The sequence below is a fragment of the Chroicocephalus ridibundus genome, chromosome 2, assembly GCF_963924245.1.
Source record: "Chroicocephalus ridibundus chromosome 2, bChrRid1.1, whole genome shotgun sequence".
Taxonomy (NCBI): Eukaryota; Metazoa; Chordata; class Aves; order Charadriiformes; family Laridae; genus Chroicocephalus; species Chroicocephalus ridibundus.
In genome coordinates, this window is record NC_086285.1 from 17,045,889 (window position 1) to 17,062,221 (window position 16,333).

General features: G+C 37.6%; 1 protein-coding gene across 21 annotated transcripts in view; it reads left to right on the top strand.

The window, feature by feature from the left end:
- Positions 1 to 16,333, top strand: part of ZNF438 (zinc finger protein 438) — a 52,973-nt gene that overhangs the window by 27,306 nt on the left and 9,334 nt on the right. For 8 of the 21 annotated variants that reach the window (XM_063324522.1, XM_063324523.1, XM_063324519.1 and 5 more), the window contains 2 exons: positions 5,270 to 5,326; positions 15,065 to 15,169. The exons of 1 other annotated variant lie outside the window; for it this stretch is intronic. In XM_063324522.1, the coding sequence (XP_063180592.1) occupies positions 5,299 to 5,326; positions 15,065 to 15,169 (133 nt within the window). In that variant the 5' untranslated portion in view covers positions 5,270 to 5,298. Of the gene's footprint in view, positions 1 to 5,269; positions 5,327 to 7,922; positions 7,959 to 12,867; positions 12,923 to 15,064; positions 15,170 to 16,333 lie in introns of all 21 variants that reach the window. 12 more of the 21 variants (XM_063324531.1, XM_063324529.1, XM_063324527.1 and 9 more) reach the window with 3 other exon arrangements.

Genomic DNA, 16,333 nt, shown 5'->3' on the forward strand with positions numbered 1-16,333 from the left:
AAATGTTGGAGTTGCCCTATGTTGTTTCATAAATAAGCTTGTATTATCAGCAACATGTTATTGAAAGTAGCATAGAACCTGTCGTGTAGGCACAGTTCCACTCTGACAGATGGGCATGGTGTAGGCTTGCCAGCCAACCCTTCCATACATCACCCAACAGAGTATGAAGGAAGAATTTTTGTCCAGGATTGCCACTGTGGCATTCAGCGCATGTAAGGCTTGAAGTTCAGGAAATGCAGTTGGACTGGTCCATCTCATAGGATGACCAAAAATTTAAAAATAGCCTGGGTTTTAGGTTCTGCTGGGTTTCTACTGGGAGAGGTGTCCAGTTGCATTGAGGCTTCTGTTTCTTTTTGGCTCTCTGCTGAAGTCACCTAATGGGCTCAGCCAAAAACAATTCTGCCATGGACACACATTTCTCCCTGATTAATTACCAAAGTACGGAAGCATAAACAGTGTGTAATTTCTCTTGTAAGAAAGCTGTTGTTTGTGACTACATGCATATCTCTTTGGATATAAAATAGGAGCATGAGGATCTACTGATGTAGGATGAAATCCTAATGTGAAAATATGATTTAAAATAGAAAATTTTGAATAAGAATAAATCAGACTTCTGCGACTGAAAATTTGCATAGTGAAATGCAGAATATTTTTGGAGGTTTTCAGAAATGCATATCAGCTATTTCTTGGTTATTGGGGTTTGGGAGTTCTTTTATTTTTTTAAACAAATTGGCTTAATGCCTTATGCGTGATTTTATAAAGTAGCCAAGCACTGCAGGCTTTTGGCAAATCTACTTGCTTGAACAAATGCTTTTGTGTGTTACACCAGTCAATCTTTGTCTGTCATTTTTAGCTTCCTCAGTATTTTTGCATAGCTTCAATGTTTTAATGGTTTATTTCAAGTCTAGCTCAACTTTAAAAACAGATTTTGCTAACTTTCCTGGAAGTTATGCTGATATGATTCATTCATGCTTTTTGGAGAACTTGGTTTCTGTTGAAAAGTTTCTAAATTTGGGGAAATAATAGTTGCATGGCACTATCATTTACAAGATGGCACAGTATGTGAAAGAACAGGTGTGAAAAATGAAGTGAATAAAATTGCTTTTGAAATATAAATTGACATTTCATGGGCTTCTGTTAGAACGTCTTTTCTAAACTGTACTAAGTATTTAATTTTTCTTTTTAGCTGAATGTTTTCCTTCTGAGATGAAATTACATAATAATATTTAAGTAACACTTCTTTACCTGCCTAGTTTTAAATTAGAATTCATGATGAAGCTTAATATGAAATTATAAGATTTTATTTAATGCTTTCTTCCAGTACCTGAGCTAATGTTCACTGCATTAGAAGGTGCAGTCGTCACTGAGAAGCTTTGTTCTTTTAACAAAAGGTACCAAAAATAAATTCAGTTAGGGTCATAGTGGTTTAGTTTAATACTGTTATGATAATGAGTACTATAATTACTTTCAGATAGTTCTTCCTTCCCAGAGGATGAGGTTTTTAGTTTTGATGCCTGCTTAAAGCATGAGAATGACAGTAAAATTAATGTCATAACCTTTACAGCCTATTTATCGTTTTCTGTGTAGTATCCTAAAGGATTTTATGTAACATCTAAAGTAAATGTCTTAGTATGGGCAAGCATCAAATTAGGTTAATTGGGTTCACCTGATATTCAGAGTCAGTCTGTCTATCAGGACACCAGTATCATATAAAAGACCTGTGGGTATCTTTCTGTGAAAATTGCTTTTAAATTATTACATGTATATGCTCCACTTCCTTTGATTGTTAAAGACCAATTTACAGTGTAGGTTTTTTCCAGTTTATTTGATATTTTTGCTTCTCCTGGTTGAAAATTCATTTATCCTTTCGTTCTGTGGTAACATAAGGATTAGTAGAGGCATGATAGAGCTTATTTTGTGACATTAAGATAAATTTTACTTTTTAATTCTGTCCAACCACAGCTCCACTTCACTTGAAACTCTTGTGATAGATTTCTTTTCATCTCTAGCCACATTTCAAGAGAACTGTTCTTAGTTCTGGAGCACTGGGACTTAACTGATTTTATGTATTGTCCTATGATAGAGTTACTAACTGAGCAAAACAGATTTTAAAGTTATATAGAATTTTAAAAGTTTTATCGTTGCGATAGGCTATCAGGTGGAGAAGAATTGATGATAAGGCCAGATAGAAACAAGCAATATAATCTTCTGTATTTGGAAAGAGTTGGTCCAATATTGGACTCAAATATAACCAAAGAAGACTGTAAGAATGTTTGCCTCCTCAGTGTTCAATAGAAACAGCCGGACATCCTGAATTATTAATGTCGTCCAACATAACATTTGTTCTGGACATAAGAGTGTAAAACAGGTACAAAATTTAGTTAATAATTTTATTTCTAAGGTTGGCTCTTTTTTTAACATCAACATGTTTTTTTATGGGAAGTAGTGATGCCAAGCCAGGTTTATAGTCAAATGGAAAAAAAAAATCAGTTCTGCTGAGGGCAGGTATAGGTAGCTGTATGGATGTTACATCTGTCAACTTCTGTACTGTGCATTGATTCAGAATTTCAGAACTTTTTGATAAGACTGCAGTTTATGGTTAGGATATGCATCACGTGTAGATATTAAGTATCTGTTAAACATGTTACAAGTTGACTGAAAGATGTCAGAAACTTTCAGTGAGAAAGCAATGTGAATCATTATACTTGTAGAAAAATTGTGGTGGGACTGGTTCCAAGAGTAGCACTAGGCAGTGGTCAAAAAGACAGTATCACTGTTGATAAATTTGAAAATAGTGTAAAGTGCAGACAGGACAGTCATACAAAGTTATATGGTTTGCTTTGGTATTTTTATTCGAAGAAAACATGCTGTAATACAGTCATACATATAACAATGGATAGAAAAATTTGAAGGGATGATAAGCAGCAGCTTGCCCTGACTTCAAAATCTTAAGCTGTTCAGTTTTTCCAAAAAGGAAGGTTATTTCATCAAATATCTGGAAAAGTAAAGAGCAGTGAAAGATTCTTCAACCACTGTAACAACAATAAAAAAAAAATCATTAATAGCTATAAGATGAAAAGTTAATTTAAGAATTTTTATCTTTTTTCATTGACAATAGCTGATCAATGTACTAGCCTGTCAAATAAGCACCAGATTTTCTAGGTCAGGACCATTATCTTACTGCAGTTAAGAGTTGAATTCAAATCAGAGATGTCGGTACAAAATGTTTGAATTTATATGGTCCAGTTTTCTGCCCTAGCATTAGGGTTTGTGAATTCTTGGAAGAAGATGTGGAGCTTGTGATTCCACATGGCATTCTAAGAATTATTTATCTGTATCCTGAAGTCTGGTTTGTTTGCTATAATTCTAAGAGGAAGTAGTAACAATAAGTGAGGCACCCTTTTAATTATTTAATGCTCCTTGCAACTGTGAGGGACCATAAAAACATATAAAAATGTTGTGACTTCAGATTAGTAATTTTGAGAAGCTTAATTTGAACATCATTTCTTATATTGTTTTTTACAAGAATATGCATTGCTGTAAGTATGCTTTCAAGTGGTGGAAATCCTAAAGTGGAATAAAAACTTCTGACTTTGTGTAAAATAGATCTTGTTGAGCAATATGGCCTTAAAGTTAAGGATGTCTTACGACTGTGGGTGACAAGCTGAAAATCCGCGCTGGTTCCTAGAAGTGTTTTGCCATTCCAAAATTACATCAGTGTGGTCTGTTCCATTCTTGTAGGTTGAGTGAGTTGCCTGTGTGTTACCACGATGTGAAAGTACATTTCGATGAGCGACATATGTTTGTGTATTGGGTCTGGCGGACCCGGGGTTGACAGCTTAAGGACCACGGACAGAGGCTCTTGGAGGCGGCCTGCGATCCGCTGATGCGCATCGGCGACCCTGTGCCAGGAGGTGCTGGTTGACGTACAAGGGCTTCTTGTTACCTATGTCTCAGCACAGCACGTCTTTGCTGTGTGAGAGGTCTCCTCATGGCAGCCACACTCCACTTTCTTTTATGCTTTGGTATTGAACTTCCTGGAAATGGAATTGGTTTTGCCTCTTCTATACTTCACTGCTGCCCACAGAACCATCTCCTTCCAGGAACCTCTCCATTGCTTTTTGAGAGTCAATTGCATTGTAGTGAAGAAATATATTCAAGACTTATTTTTGTGTTTGATAACTGCGTCAGAATTTGTCATTGTATTTATCCAAAACCAGGCTTTTGGTACTTCATGTGCTCAGAAGGAGGCTCTCGAGTGCATGTCTGGAATGTTCTTTATGTCAGATTCTACCAGCTGTTAAATTGGCCAGGAAAGTAAGCAAACTCCACATCCGTACAGCTGGCTCTGCTCATGGGAAATGTTATAGATATGCACTGCTATGAAAGCCTAGATCCAAGTAAACCCCCGAGTAGTCGGAGTTCCATCTGTGTCGGTCAATGGGCTTGTCTGTTACCTTCCCAAAGCCTCCAACTGCATCAGGAGAACAACAGTTTTATACTCCGTATGACTTTTAACATGTTAGTGGTGTTCAGCTGAACCAAACTATTACACAGTCATTCCAAGTGAGACCATTTTATGGTAAAATCTAAGTGGATAATAACACGATTTTATATTGTTGTTATATTATACTATGTCTTTCTTAGTTGACTGTTGAATCACACTTAACCAAAGCTTAAGCAACACACTGACTGTGCTGGAAAGAAATAGCCCAATCTTAAGTTACTGGGTGGCCACTTGATGTAATGCTATTTTATGTCAAGCATTAAGCATCAAATTTTGTGATAAGTACCAACGTGAAATTCAGGAGAGGTGGCAGTGTAATGTTTGCTTCACAAATGCAAGCAAATATCTTCATTGTAGCATCCATGGAAGATTCTGCTTGTCAGTCAGTTATGCGGTATCCATGCAGTCAGATGTTTGAAGGAAGATGATTCCTTAACCCTACATCATCTGTGATTCTTCAGCATGCATTGTCACATTGGAACTTGTGACAAGTCCTCTTTTCTGGCTTTAACGGAGGTTTTCAATTGCAAGAAGCCTAAGTTGGTTGTACCCAGTGTTGAAATATGGAGAGTGCATGTTAGGGTATGTGTGACTCGGAGGAACACTTAGTTTAAAACTCTGGTGGTGTTTTGCATGAGGTATGGGTATACCGGGATCCATTCTGAAATATAATTTTGGAAAACTATTGCTATTGTCCTATATTTTTTTTTAGTTTATGAAAAATTATCAGAACTTCTAAGTATCTGTATTTCTTCTTTCCAGGAACGTTGTCGTAACTATTAAAGGGCATAATGCAGAATCCTTTAACTTTTTCTGCAGGTATAGTATGCTTTCTATACTTTTTTTTGAGAAATTAGAGGCTTGTGATTCAAAATGTGTAAGAAATATCATAATCTTTAATAAATCACTGTATAACTCATGTCTGCTATTCTGCTCTAATACGGTTTTTAAAAAAGAAGCCATAATACTGCAGCATTTATCATTTCAAACAATTACAATACCAAAGATTATTTTCTTCTTTAGGACATTGCTAATTACTGTTACCACCTATAGTTGAAACTTGAAATATATAAGTCTACGTCTTGTTTGATTCAGCAGAATTAAGTGTTCAGGGTTTATTTCAATTTTCTAATACTCATATATTTGAAAATCATTGTCATATTTGACTCCCAAATAATTGGGGGTCAAATCTATTTGCAAGTTATGCTGCAAGACTAGCAAAATAAATATTTAGGAAGAAATATTAGGAAGAAATTCTTTACTCTGAGCATGGTGAGACACTGGAACAGGTTACCCAGAGAAGTTGTGGATGCCCCATCCCTGGAACTGTTCAAGACCAGGTTGGATGAGGCTTTGAGCTGCCTGGTCTAGTCGTAGGTGTCCCTGCCCATGGCAGGGGGATTGGAACTAGATTATCTTCAAGGTCCCTTCCAACTCTAACCATTCTATGATTTTCTAAATATAAACTTAGATTTTTATATTTAAGTGCCTTTTCTCCAGCATTCCTATCCTTACTAACATTTTTTGTGTTTATCTTTCTTTTATGTTTTGTCTCTTCTGAAGTCATCTTTTGTTGGTTTGTTTTTCAGTAGGGTTAGCCTCTTGATTTTTTCCCCCTCTGTTATTAGTAAGGGTATTTGTGCTGCAGCTGTGTGTTCCCAAGCCTCTAAATGTGCAGCCGTAACTTTAATTTCCTTTCCCTTTTGATCTGTGTCACAATGCTAATGTTTAAATACGATTGTTAACTTGAATGTCATTTTTAATAATACTTCTTAAATGTGAATGAATGGTTGATGGATATGACATAAGCTCTAATGGACCTCTCTGAACCATTGCAGGTTGTCAGTTAAGTTTCCATTGTTAGTACTTATGTTAATTGAGAAAAGCACTATATATTACTTAACTTGAAGCCTTGAGCTTTTACTGTCACGTAAGTTTATACTTTACCTGTTTTGTGAAGAGTATTTTTATGATACTATAATAATTCCGAGGAAGCTCTTCCAGGAGGATGTCATGCAGATTGATCTTAGTTGATGAGCTCTGTGTCTAATGGGACTATTTCAAGGGAGACAGTACTCAGTGTTGTGTAAAGCTATCCACGCTGCAGTGTGCTCTGCGTCCGTATGCTTATGACTAGAATCCTTAATTCTAATACTTAAAAGCCTTCATTTAGTTTTTCTTTTAAATAACAGGAATTTGACGACTGTTGTTGTAGTCAACTGAATGTGTTATCTTTATGTTAAAGCCATTTATGAATAACAGGAATAGAATATAGACAGTGAAGCTGTTTGCAAACTTGAAACTGATGAATCATTTGCTTTGAGATTTTTTTGAAGACATTTTTTTTTCTAAACAAAAATCCATTCCAGTCAATATCCTATTATCAGCTTGCACCCAGAATGAATTATAAGAGCCATGTTGTAAACTTTGAAAGTGAGGGTTCATGTTAGAAATCATAACCGGATCCTGACCAAGAGCTATACCAGTGTGAAATCATTATATTGTACAAATATACTAGTCTCAGTATATTTTTTTGTATTCTTTTACTATCAACCTTTTTTCCTCGTATCAAGCATCACTTTTGTTTCTTAAATGTGTTACGGCACTTGGAAAATGTTGAGGCTATTAGCAATTCATAATGATTTATGTACAACTGTAACATTGGAACATTTCTTACAAATAAAAGGTTTGAAAACAAATGGTATTGGAAGTAGAACCTATCCATCAATTACATTCAGTATAGCATTTTTGTCAGTCTTTCTATACTTTGAAAGTGCTTGTTATTTTTCAGTTGAGTATGGAAGTAATGGTTAGTGCAAGTTCGAGTGACAATATAAACCCTTCACTGCTACCATTAGTCATGTAATAGCAGAAGTTCTGTAATTTGGAGTTGGACTAGATGATCTGTAGAGGTCCCTTCCAACTCTGAAAAATTCTGTGATTCCGTGATTCCATTAATTTGATATATACTCCTTCATGGTGTCTGTATTTTTCTGAATTTGGAATATTTGATAAGAAAGGTGACTATCATTTATATAACAAGCAATTGTAACTGCATGTTCACACAGATGCACTTTTCTGAATAATTATAAATATTTAACTTTTAATATTTCAATTTTTTTCTCTAGGAATTATGAAATTATCATTGAGGCATCATGTTCTGTCATGCACACCCCTGCTAATATTTACTGTTGAGCAAGTGCTGAGTTTTTTTATAGTGCTCCATAATGACATAAAATACCAGTGTGCCTTAGAGAACTGAAATACCTTTGGATGAGTGGCACTGTCAGATTTATAAAATGTTTTTGTTAAATGACACTAACATGAAAAAGTTGTGCAAAATACAAGACTGTCCTGGTTTATCTAGGAATTTATTTAATACTTTTTTGTCTTTTTTAAATCTACATTGGAAAAGTATATCACAGGCTGAAATCACAGGTTTGCTCCTTGGGTATGTTTATTTTATTTTATTTTTAAAGTATAGCTTTTTAAAAAGCCATTATGTAGTTTAATGCATTTTGTATCCATGTTAGTATGGTCATTTGGTGCTGGGAGATCTCAAACTTCAATTAGCCATGTAAATGTGTTTCTTAGCATCAGCTCTCACTTTGCTGGAACCCCTGCTGCCTTTGTATCATTAACATAAATGCAGGTGCAAATAGCATTTATGTACTTTGATAGAAAGCAGTTGGAGACATTTCACTGTGGGACGCGACACTTTCAGATTGTGTACATCTGTTCAAATAATGTATCCAAGCCAGTGACATGAATGCAAGGATAAAAACATCTGCCCCTGAGACCGTTTGCCATACAGCAGATGCTTACATCTTTATTTATGCAGATGGTTTGTGTGATGAGCTGAGCAACGATGAAAGCAAGGAAGTTTGACAAAGATTTCAGGGTATTGCTTGGGATGGGAAAATATGTTGGTAACAGGGCTTTGTTTTCAGATGTCAACCAAAAGAAGAACATCTGTTCAAAATACTGATGATTTTAGTAACATGGACGTATTATTGGGGACGTTAACTGGATTAACACAAAATCAGTAAAGGATTATTTCTTTTAAAAAATCTCTTGCACAAAAATTGTACTGCAGTTATCGAAGATACTGAATAGTTTAATAGAAGTAATTACTTTTAACAGGAAGGCTTAGCTGCCTTGTGTCAAGGTGTTCTCGAGTTTATACAAAACATTGAATTGATGGAAAAGTTTGCAAAGGTGGAATATTTTGAAGGAATAACACCCGTGTAAAGTTGCTCAGATGTTGTGTGCGGTGCTGTAAAGAATTGATGACTTTGGGGATTTTTCACTAGGAGTCGTATTTAGTATTAGAAAATTATGAAGACAAGTAGTTTAGCCTTTCTGTTGGTTGAAGGCGCCTGTAGGGTAGTCGATGTGAGTCGCGGATCTAAACGGAGCTGGCACTTAAAAGGCGGGACAGCAAGTGCCCCGGTGTGGCTCTCCCGGCCGCAGCCAGGCTGGCCCGGCCCCGGCGGCGGCCGGAGGCAGCGGTGACGGGCGCCCGACTCCCCCTGCTGGACTCTGAGCCAAGGGGCTCCTTCGTCTGCCAGCAGGCGCCAGATACACGTGAATTTAATTAGAAGCGTGCTGATATTTCTGCACACGGCAAGTTACGGATATCATCTTTGGCCTACATTCCTGTAGACTGCGTTCCTGTTTTCATTCCTTCGTATGCTGGCATCTGTTACAAGTATTCACCGATACATTATCACTTATCAGCAGTATCTTCAACTAACTCCTTTACACCGCATCCAGTACCCTCTTGTGAGAACCAGGGCCGCCTCTAAACAGTGCGGTGCCTAGCATGGGCAAGCTTAGCAATGTCAATAAGCATTGCAAATAATTGTAATTATGCACAGGAGGGAGAAAAGCATTCAGATGCTGTAATTTAAATTATTTCCTGCCACATCCTACTGGCAGAAAGGCCTAGCTACATTCAGGTTCAGCAGCAAGTGATAATTTTATATGTTCTGAAAACTAACGTCTTCCTAGCTGGGGCCATGGTTTTTCTGAAGATGTTTTAGTTTTCCTATGCTTTACAGGTCTGTGTCTGTAAAAAGACACAAAATAGACCAGGCCAGGTCTGGCAGTTTTCTGATCCTCCCTTGGTCTTTACTGAGGGAGCACTTTCCAAGGTTTGTAGTACAGAAGTCACCATACAGGTGCTTTTAATGCCTTCAGTAAAAGGTATTTGCTCCATTGAGCCAAAGTGGTGAATAAATTATTTTCTCTTGCATGCGGGATGTGTTCAGAAAGAGCTGCTCTCGTCATCACAAAGAAGCGATATTCTATAACATGAAAAAAAATTTTGCTCTGCTGTTGTGCTCTCTTTTTGCACATTGGTATTTGCAAAAAATAATTTTTTGGAGTAAGAGGCATAATTCCCTTACTGCAATCAGACGTATGTCTCTTTCTGTCCCGTGGAGGGTTGAACTTTCAGTAAGATGAAGATAGATTCTATTCTCAGCTTACTTGAAAGGGGAGCACGAGTCTAGTTAGAAAATACTTTGTGATTTATTTATAAAATGGTTCTACTTGACCTTTTTGTGCTGCAGAGTTTCTGAAGAATTCTGTCTTCGATTCTGTAGCAGACCTGGTCATTATTGTTTCCTGCACTTATGGAAAAAATAAGTCTATTAATTACCACTTACATTAGGCATATCAGGATTTTGTCCAGGTTGATGTGATCTTGATAGACCTTTTAAAAAGGACTTTGCATTGACATCGACTTTACAGTGAATGAATTACTGTTCAGGTCCATATCTTTCTTGAAGCTCACTAAAAGAAATTTCAACTGGCAGGTGTCCCAGAAAATAATTTTTAAAAATCCAATTACAGTCTTTTCTTTTGAATCTTCTGTTTGTCCCCACCTTCTAAAGTACCTAATTCCCATTCGCAGTGCCAAGGAAGGTTTATGAATTACGAGTTTATGACCGGTGCTTGCATCACCTCCCTTCATCTATTTTCTGAACAATTAGTTCCCCCAAGTGGCTGCGTCACTGAAGCCTGCCTTTGTAAATCTCCAGGGATGGTGTCCTCTGTGGAACAGAATGACTGGGCAAAACTGACAAAGATAAACCCCTGGATTTGCAGTGATACCAAAATTTCCTTTCTACGCAACTGAGTCTTGTCAGAGCAACATGGTTTCTAAATAATGCCCACTTGAAGTTTGACATGGTTGGTTGCTGAAAGCAGCAGAGGCATACATAAGCTGAAACACACTGTCTCTGATGATGTATCTAACAGTCTTTCTCAGACAGAAGTTCCATGCTTCAACAGAAAAGAACCCATGTTTTCATCTTTAATAGTGATTTGTGTGGTTGAAGAGGCCAGGCACCATCTTAAGCCCATAAATTTATCCGCATAAACCTTATTCCCAAGTTCTCTTATTGCCATAGTGAGGAAAATCTGTGTGTGATTTCTTCAGCTGTAAAAGTGGAAAAAGTTATTAATAATTACAGATGCTTTATGTCTAGCTCTATGTCAGTTTTCATATCTTGATATGAAAATATTTTGATCTGCTTAAAACCTATTAATTATGTTAACCTTAATATGAAATGACTAGCTTAAAACTTGAAAGACTGTGCCTTCAAAAAAATGGAAAGCTTTTAAAGTTCACAAACACTTCATGAGAGGTGTTAAGAAAACATGTGGATCTGCTAATAAATGTATTTTAAATTCATTGAAAAAGAGTGTTTAAAAATCTGTTATGTATCTGACTTTTAGGAAAGACTTCCAAGACTTTCTTTCTTTGTACAGTAGCACAGAATGGCTTTTTTTACAAGAGGTTGTGTTAAGCCTTGCATTGCCCACATTTTGTATAAGATGTTGCTTTTGAATATTGATTTGCTCACATGTGGCTGATACATTTGATATTATAGCTTAAAAAGGTTACCTCAAAGCTGCTGCTGTTATCCCCTTTTATCCCCTATAGAAATAGGCTTTCATAGATATTTAAAAAGTTACTTATGCTGGGACAATACAGTGAGGTAAATATTCAGTACTGCTAAAGAGTTTAAAATCTATGACGAGAAATCTAAATCTATGAGAAATCCAAAATGATGTCTTAGGTTATTACTGCTGAAAATGCAGCATCTAGATGTAATGATTTCTGGATGTGTTAACTTTTGATTAACAGGTCTGGTTTTGTCTGGTTATTGTTTTATGTTACGCTTTTCTCTGAGGACTGAAGTGCTGCTGAGGTTGTGTAGGCAGAAAGAAGCCTTAATTGCAGAAAGAAACCTTAAATAGAATCATAGGATGGTTTGGGTTGAAGGGGACCTTTAAGGGTTATCTAGTCCAACCCTCCCTGGAATGAGCAGGTACGCTTTCAACTAGATCAGGTTCCTCAGTGCCCCAGCCAGCCTGACCTTGAAGGTTTCCAGGGATGGGGCATCTTTCGCCTCTGGGTAACCTGTGCCAGTGTTTCACCAGCCTCATCCTAAAAAAGGTCTTCCTTTATCTAAGTCTGAATCTACCCTCTTTTTAATTTAAAGCCATTGCCCCTTGTCTTATTGCTACAGGCCCTGCTAGAAAGTCTTTTTTATAAGCCCCCTTTAAGTACTGGAAGGCTGCCGTTAGGCCTCCCCAGAGCCTTCTCTTCTCCAGGCTGAACAACCCCAACTCCCCCAGCCTTTGCTCATAGGAGAGGTGCTCCAGCCCTCTGATCATTTTTGTGGCCCTCCTCTGGACCTGCTCCAGCAGGTCCATGTCTTTCCTGTGCTGAGGGCTCCAGAGCTGGACACAGCACTCCAGGTGGGGTCTCACCAGATCGGAGTAGAGGGGCAGAATCACGTCCCTCAACCTGGTGACCACACTTTGTTTGATGCAGCCCAGGATACGGTTGGCCTTGTGGGCTGTGAGTGCACGTTGCTGGGTCAAGTCCAGCTTTTCATCCACCAGTACCCTCAGGTCCTTCTTGGCAAGACTGCTCTCAATCCCTTCATCCCCCAGCCTGTATTGATACTGTGGGTTGCCCCGATCCAGGTGCAGGACCCTGCATTTGGGCTCGTTGAACCTCATGAGGTTCACAAAGGCCCAATTCTCGAGCTTGTCCAGGTCCCTCTGGATGGCATCACGTCTGTCAGGCATGTCAGCTGCACCAGTCCGCTTGATGTTGTCCACAAACTTGCTGAGGGTGCGCTCGATCCCACTGTCTCTGTCATTGATGAAGGTATTGAACAGTACTGGTCCAAATACAGACCCCTGAAGGACACCACTCATCACTGAACTTCATCCAGGCATTGTGCTGTTGACCACTACCCTCTGGATGCAACCATCCAACCAATTCCTTATCCACCAGATAGTCCATCTATCAAATCTGTATTTCTCTAATCTAGAGAGAAGGATGTTGTGGGGGACCATGTCAAAGGCCTTACAGAAGTCCGGATGGAGGTCAGTATGATAATGAAGTAACTCCTATGTATACTTTCAAACAACAGAGGAAAGCAATTCTGGAAATTGAGGAAGTGTACTCACCTAACAGTAGGGATTATTAATATTTTTTTTCTCCATCCTTTTTTTTTCTGTTGCATAAGTTACATTAGATACTATTTTTCCAACAAGTACATCTGTATAAACTTCGGCATATATCAATATATGGTTGATAGTGCAACAAGGATGTTTCGGGGAAAGGGGAAAAAAACAAAGGACTGAATTAGACAGGAAACCGAAGAACTTCCCTAAATATGAACTATGTACCCATGATCTTGGATTACTGTATGTGTTATCTCTCCAAAATGACTCTTTGTGCCAAAAATAGTTTTAGCTTATTCCCACACTGAAAAATGTCAGTAGAAATTTTAAGGCTGAACGTTTGCTTTAACAGAGTCCAGTTAATGTAAAAAAAGCTTTTTTATTGTGTCGCTTTGTTGTTGTAATGTTCTCTTCAGCTAAGAAGGGTCTTTTTGGGACTATTTAAGGAATCCAGGAAGTATCCCACTGCTCACAGAATTTCTTGAAATGGACTATAATCCTAATTCCTTAAAATAATAAACTTGTACAGACTTGAAAGCAAAGATGACCTTTCTAAATTATAAAATGCTTAGTGCATAACTAGCAAAACATGTTGATGCTCAAATCAGAATTGATTATCTATAGCTTTAAAGAGGTTTAATTTTCCCTTTTAGAATTTTAACGAACTATTTGGATCTTGTTCCACCCGTGATATTCCAGAACATGTTTTCTCAGCCTAATTGTACATTCTGTACCTCAGTGTTTGTGTGAATGATGTACTGTGATTTTCCAGTCTTGCATTAGAGCAATTCATTATATTTTTTACTTTTCGAATCTATTTTAAATTGCACAAAAGGACTCTTACGTAGAGGTAATTATATTCCTCTTAAAAAAATCAAGTACTAAAAAGGTAAGAAATGCAAGATGCAAGATTATCCCTGTGGCTGAAATGCTCTCCTTTCCAAATTACATGTAATAGTAACGTTCGTTACCCATCTTAAGCCTGTGTGTAATTCCCATATCCCACCCTGACTCTTTGGCCTAGCTACTTTCCGAGTCTCATTTCTAGTTCTCTTGTCCTTTTCCTGCTTGCCCTGGATATATCCGAGTTTCTCTTCCACGCTGTTGGCTCGGCAGTTAAGAGATAAGGAGAGGCCATTTCCTCGTTCCAGCCTGGGTGTTTGGACCTAAAGCTGTAGTTTTAGGAAAAATCCAGCTCCCTGAAGCAGCAGCATGTTCAATAGCTGCTTAAAGTGTCTACTGAACACATGCCAAGAGCTTACAACTTTGCCAGATTTGGGCAGCTTTTCACAGACAAAAGAGACATTGCCGTGTCAAACATCAAGGTCTTTGTCTAATGCACAGACGTGTTACTAGATTCTTCTTTTTTTTTTTTTTTTTTTTTTTAAAAGCAGACATACCTTGGAGTGGCCGGCATTTTCTGTTGAAATTAATTTTAGAAAATTATCTGAGGCAAATAGTCAGAACAGAACATTCTGCCCAAAGTTATTAGTTATTATGCAAGTTAATCGTTATAATGTATAGAATTGGGCATTCCTGATTTGTAGGCTTTATTACCAACCTTACTTCATATAGGTGTGTGGCAAAAGTAGTTTTGAACATAGAAGGCCAAATTCTATGTTCTAGAATATCTGCAGTTCCACTGGGATTACGGAAAATGTAAATCGGCATAGAAGTCAGCCCTGTATTTAAAAGCTTCACTAAAGCTACTGAACCTTCATTTTTCTGAGCTTTTTGTTTTGGTGCGGTTGACTGTCTGCCATGACACTGAAGCTAAAGCATCCCATCTGTTTACCATATTAACCAGATTTACTCAATTATTAAGCTATCGCTTTGCATTTGGCATGTAATATATTAGATTTTAAAATGCTTTTTGAGGAGAGAAAAATGGCAAAGAGCAAGAAGCAGTAGCTTTCTTAATGCATTAACTGGAAGTTAATGTTTTATATTGTAGTTTTATATTGTCTTTTTCTGGGTTTTGTTGGTTTTGGGGGTTGTTTGGTTTGGTTTTTTTTTTTTTGTCCTGGGATCTATTTATAACTGACTGAAGCACTTTTGCAGGTGGTGTTTTTTTGCATGCTAATCCTGCAGAGAAACATTGTGTCCACCAAAGTATGCTGGGTCAGCAAAAACAAGAAACTTGTGCTGGAAAGGCAGTATCCACAGGTATTTAGTGCGTATGGAGATTTGGTAAAATGAATCGTTACCTATCATTGACAGAAATAAATCTAGTATTGTCTGTTAGGATGTTGTGCATTGTTTTCTTTCCCAAAGAACAGATATTCTTCCTTTCAAAGCCAGCGAAAGACTCAGCAATGTAAACGTGCAGTTAGTAAAATATTTCATTAATCTTTTTCATCCGTATTCTGCTTTTCCCTTCCAACCAAGATGATCCTTTTTTGTTTTCTGTTCTATCACTTCTCCAATCATACACAAATCAATTACATACCTACACAAGTGAGGAGGTCCTGCAAGGATTATTTTAAAAACTAACACACAGTGGTTTCTCACATTTTGGTGGTTTATTTTAATGTTCAAAACAGAGCAGATTAGTGGGAAAATTTAGATTTCTTCTGATGCTTTCTGCAGCGTCTGAGTTTAGCAGCGTTACGTGCTTTACACAGAGAACAAACTGGAGGAGGTACAAAAAGAAGGCAGAACAGGCTGCAGTAGACCAGACTTGGATGATTGAGGAAGGAAGGGGAGCCCTGAATGAACAGCAGACCCCTGGAGGACTTTCACTCCTCCAGAGGATTCTTCCCAGCATGGCTGTATCAGAGACTTTGGTGCATCATTGGTTTTTTTATTGGTATATCACTGTCCAGTCCTACACAATTCTAAGGTTATTTCGAAGGGGTGAAAGCTTATGGCATCCTGCAGGTTTCTGAGTGATTTGATATTTGCAAGTACTAGCATGGTAGCCATTAATCTTTTAACAGAGACTTTTAAAGTAAATGGATTGAATTGCATTTGATTTAACCTTGTGCTTAATTATTTAAAAGTGTCTACCTGTTGCCCCAACTGCATGCCTATTTGAAAGACTGAGAACACAGCAGTTAAAAATGAGCTTCACGTCATTCAGATATTAAATCTAATGTTTTCATTCATTTCCTTTATTCTTAATGAAAATTTTAGAGAAAGTATAAAAAATGTTGCCTTCCAGCGAAGGACCCCTAGACTGACTTGTAGAAAGAACATTGTCTAAAACCAAGGGCTGTCCTCAAAAATGCCATTGCGAATCCTCCCTTAACTGAAATTTCCCCTTCTTAGATGCAAGACTTCATGGGTTTGCGTAGGCATGAAGGCTTTTCCTCAGGTCACAACTGGCAA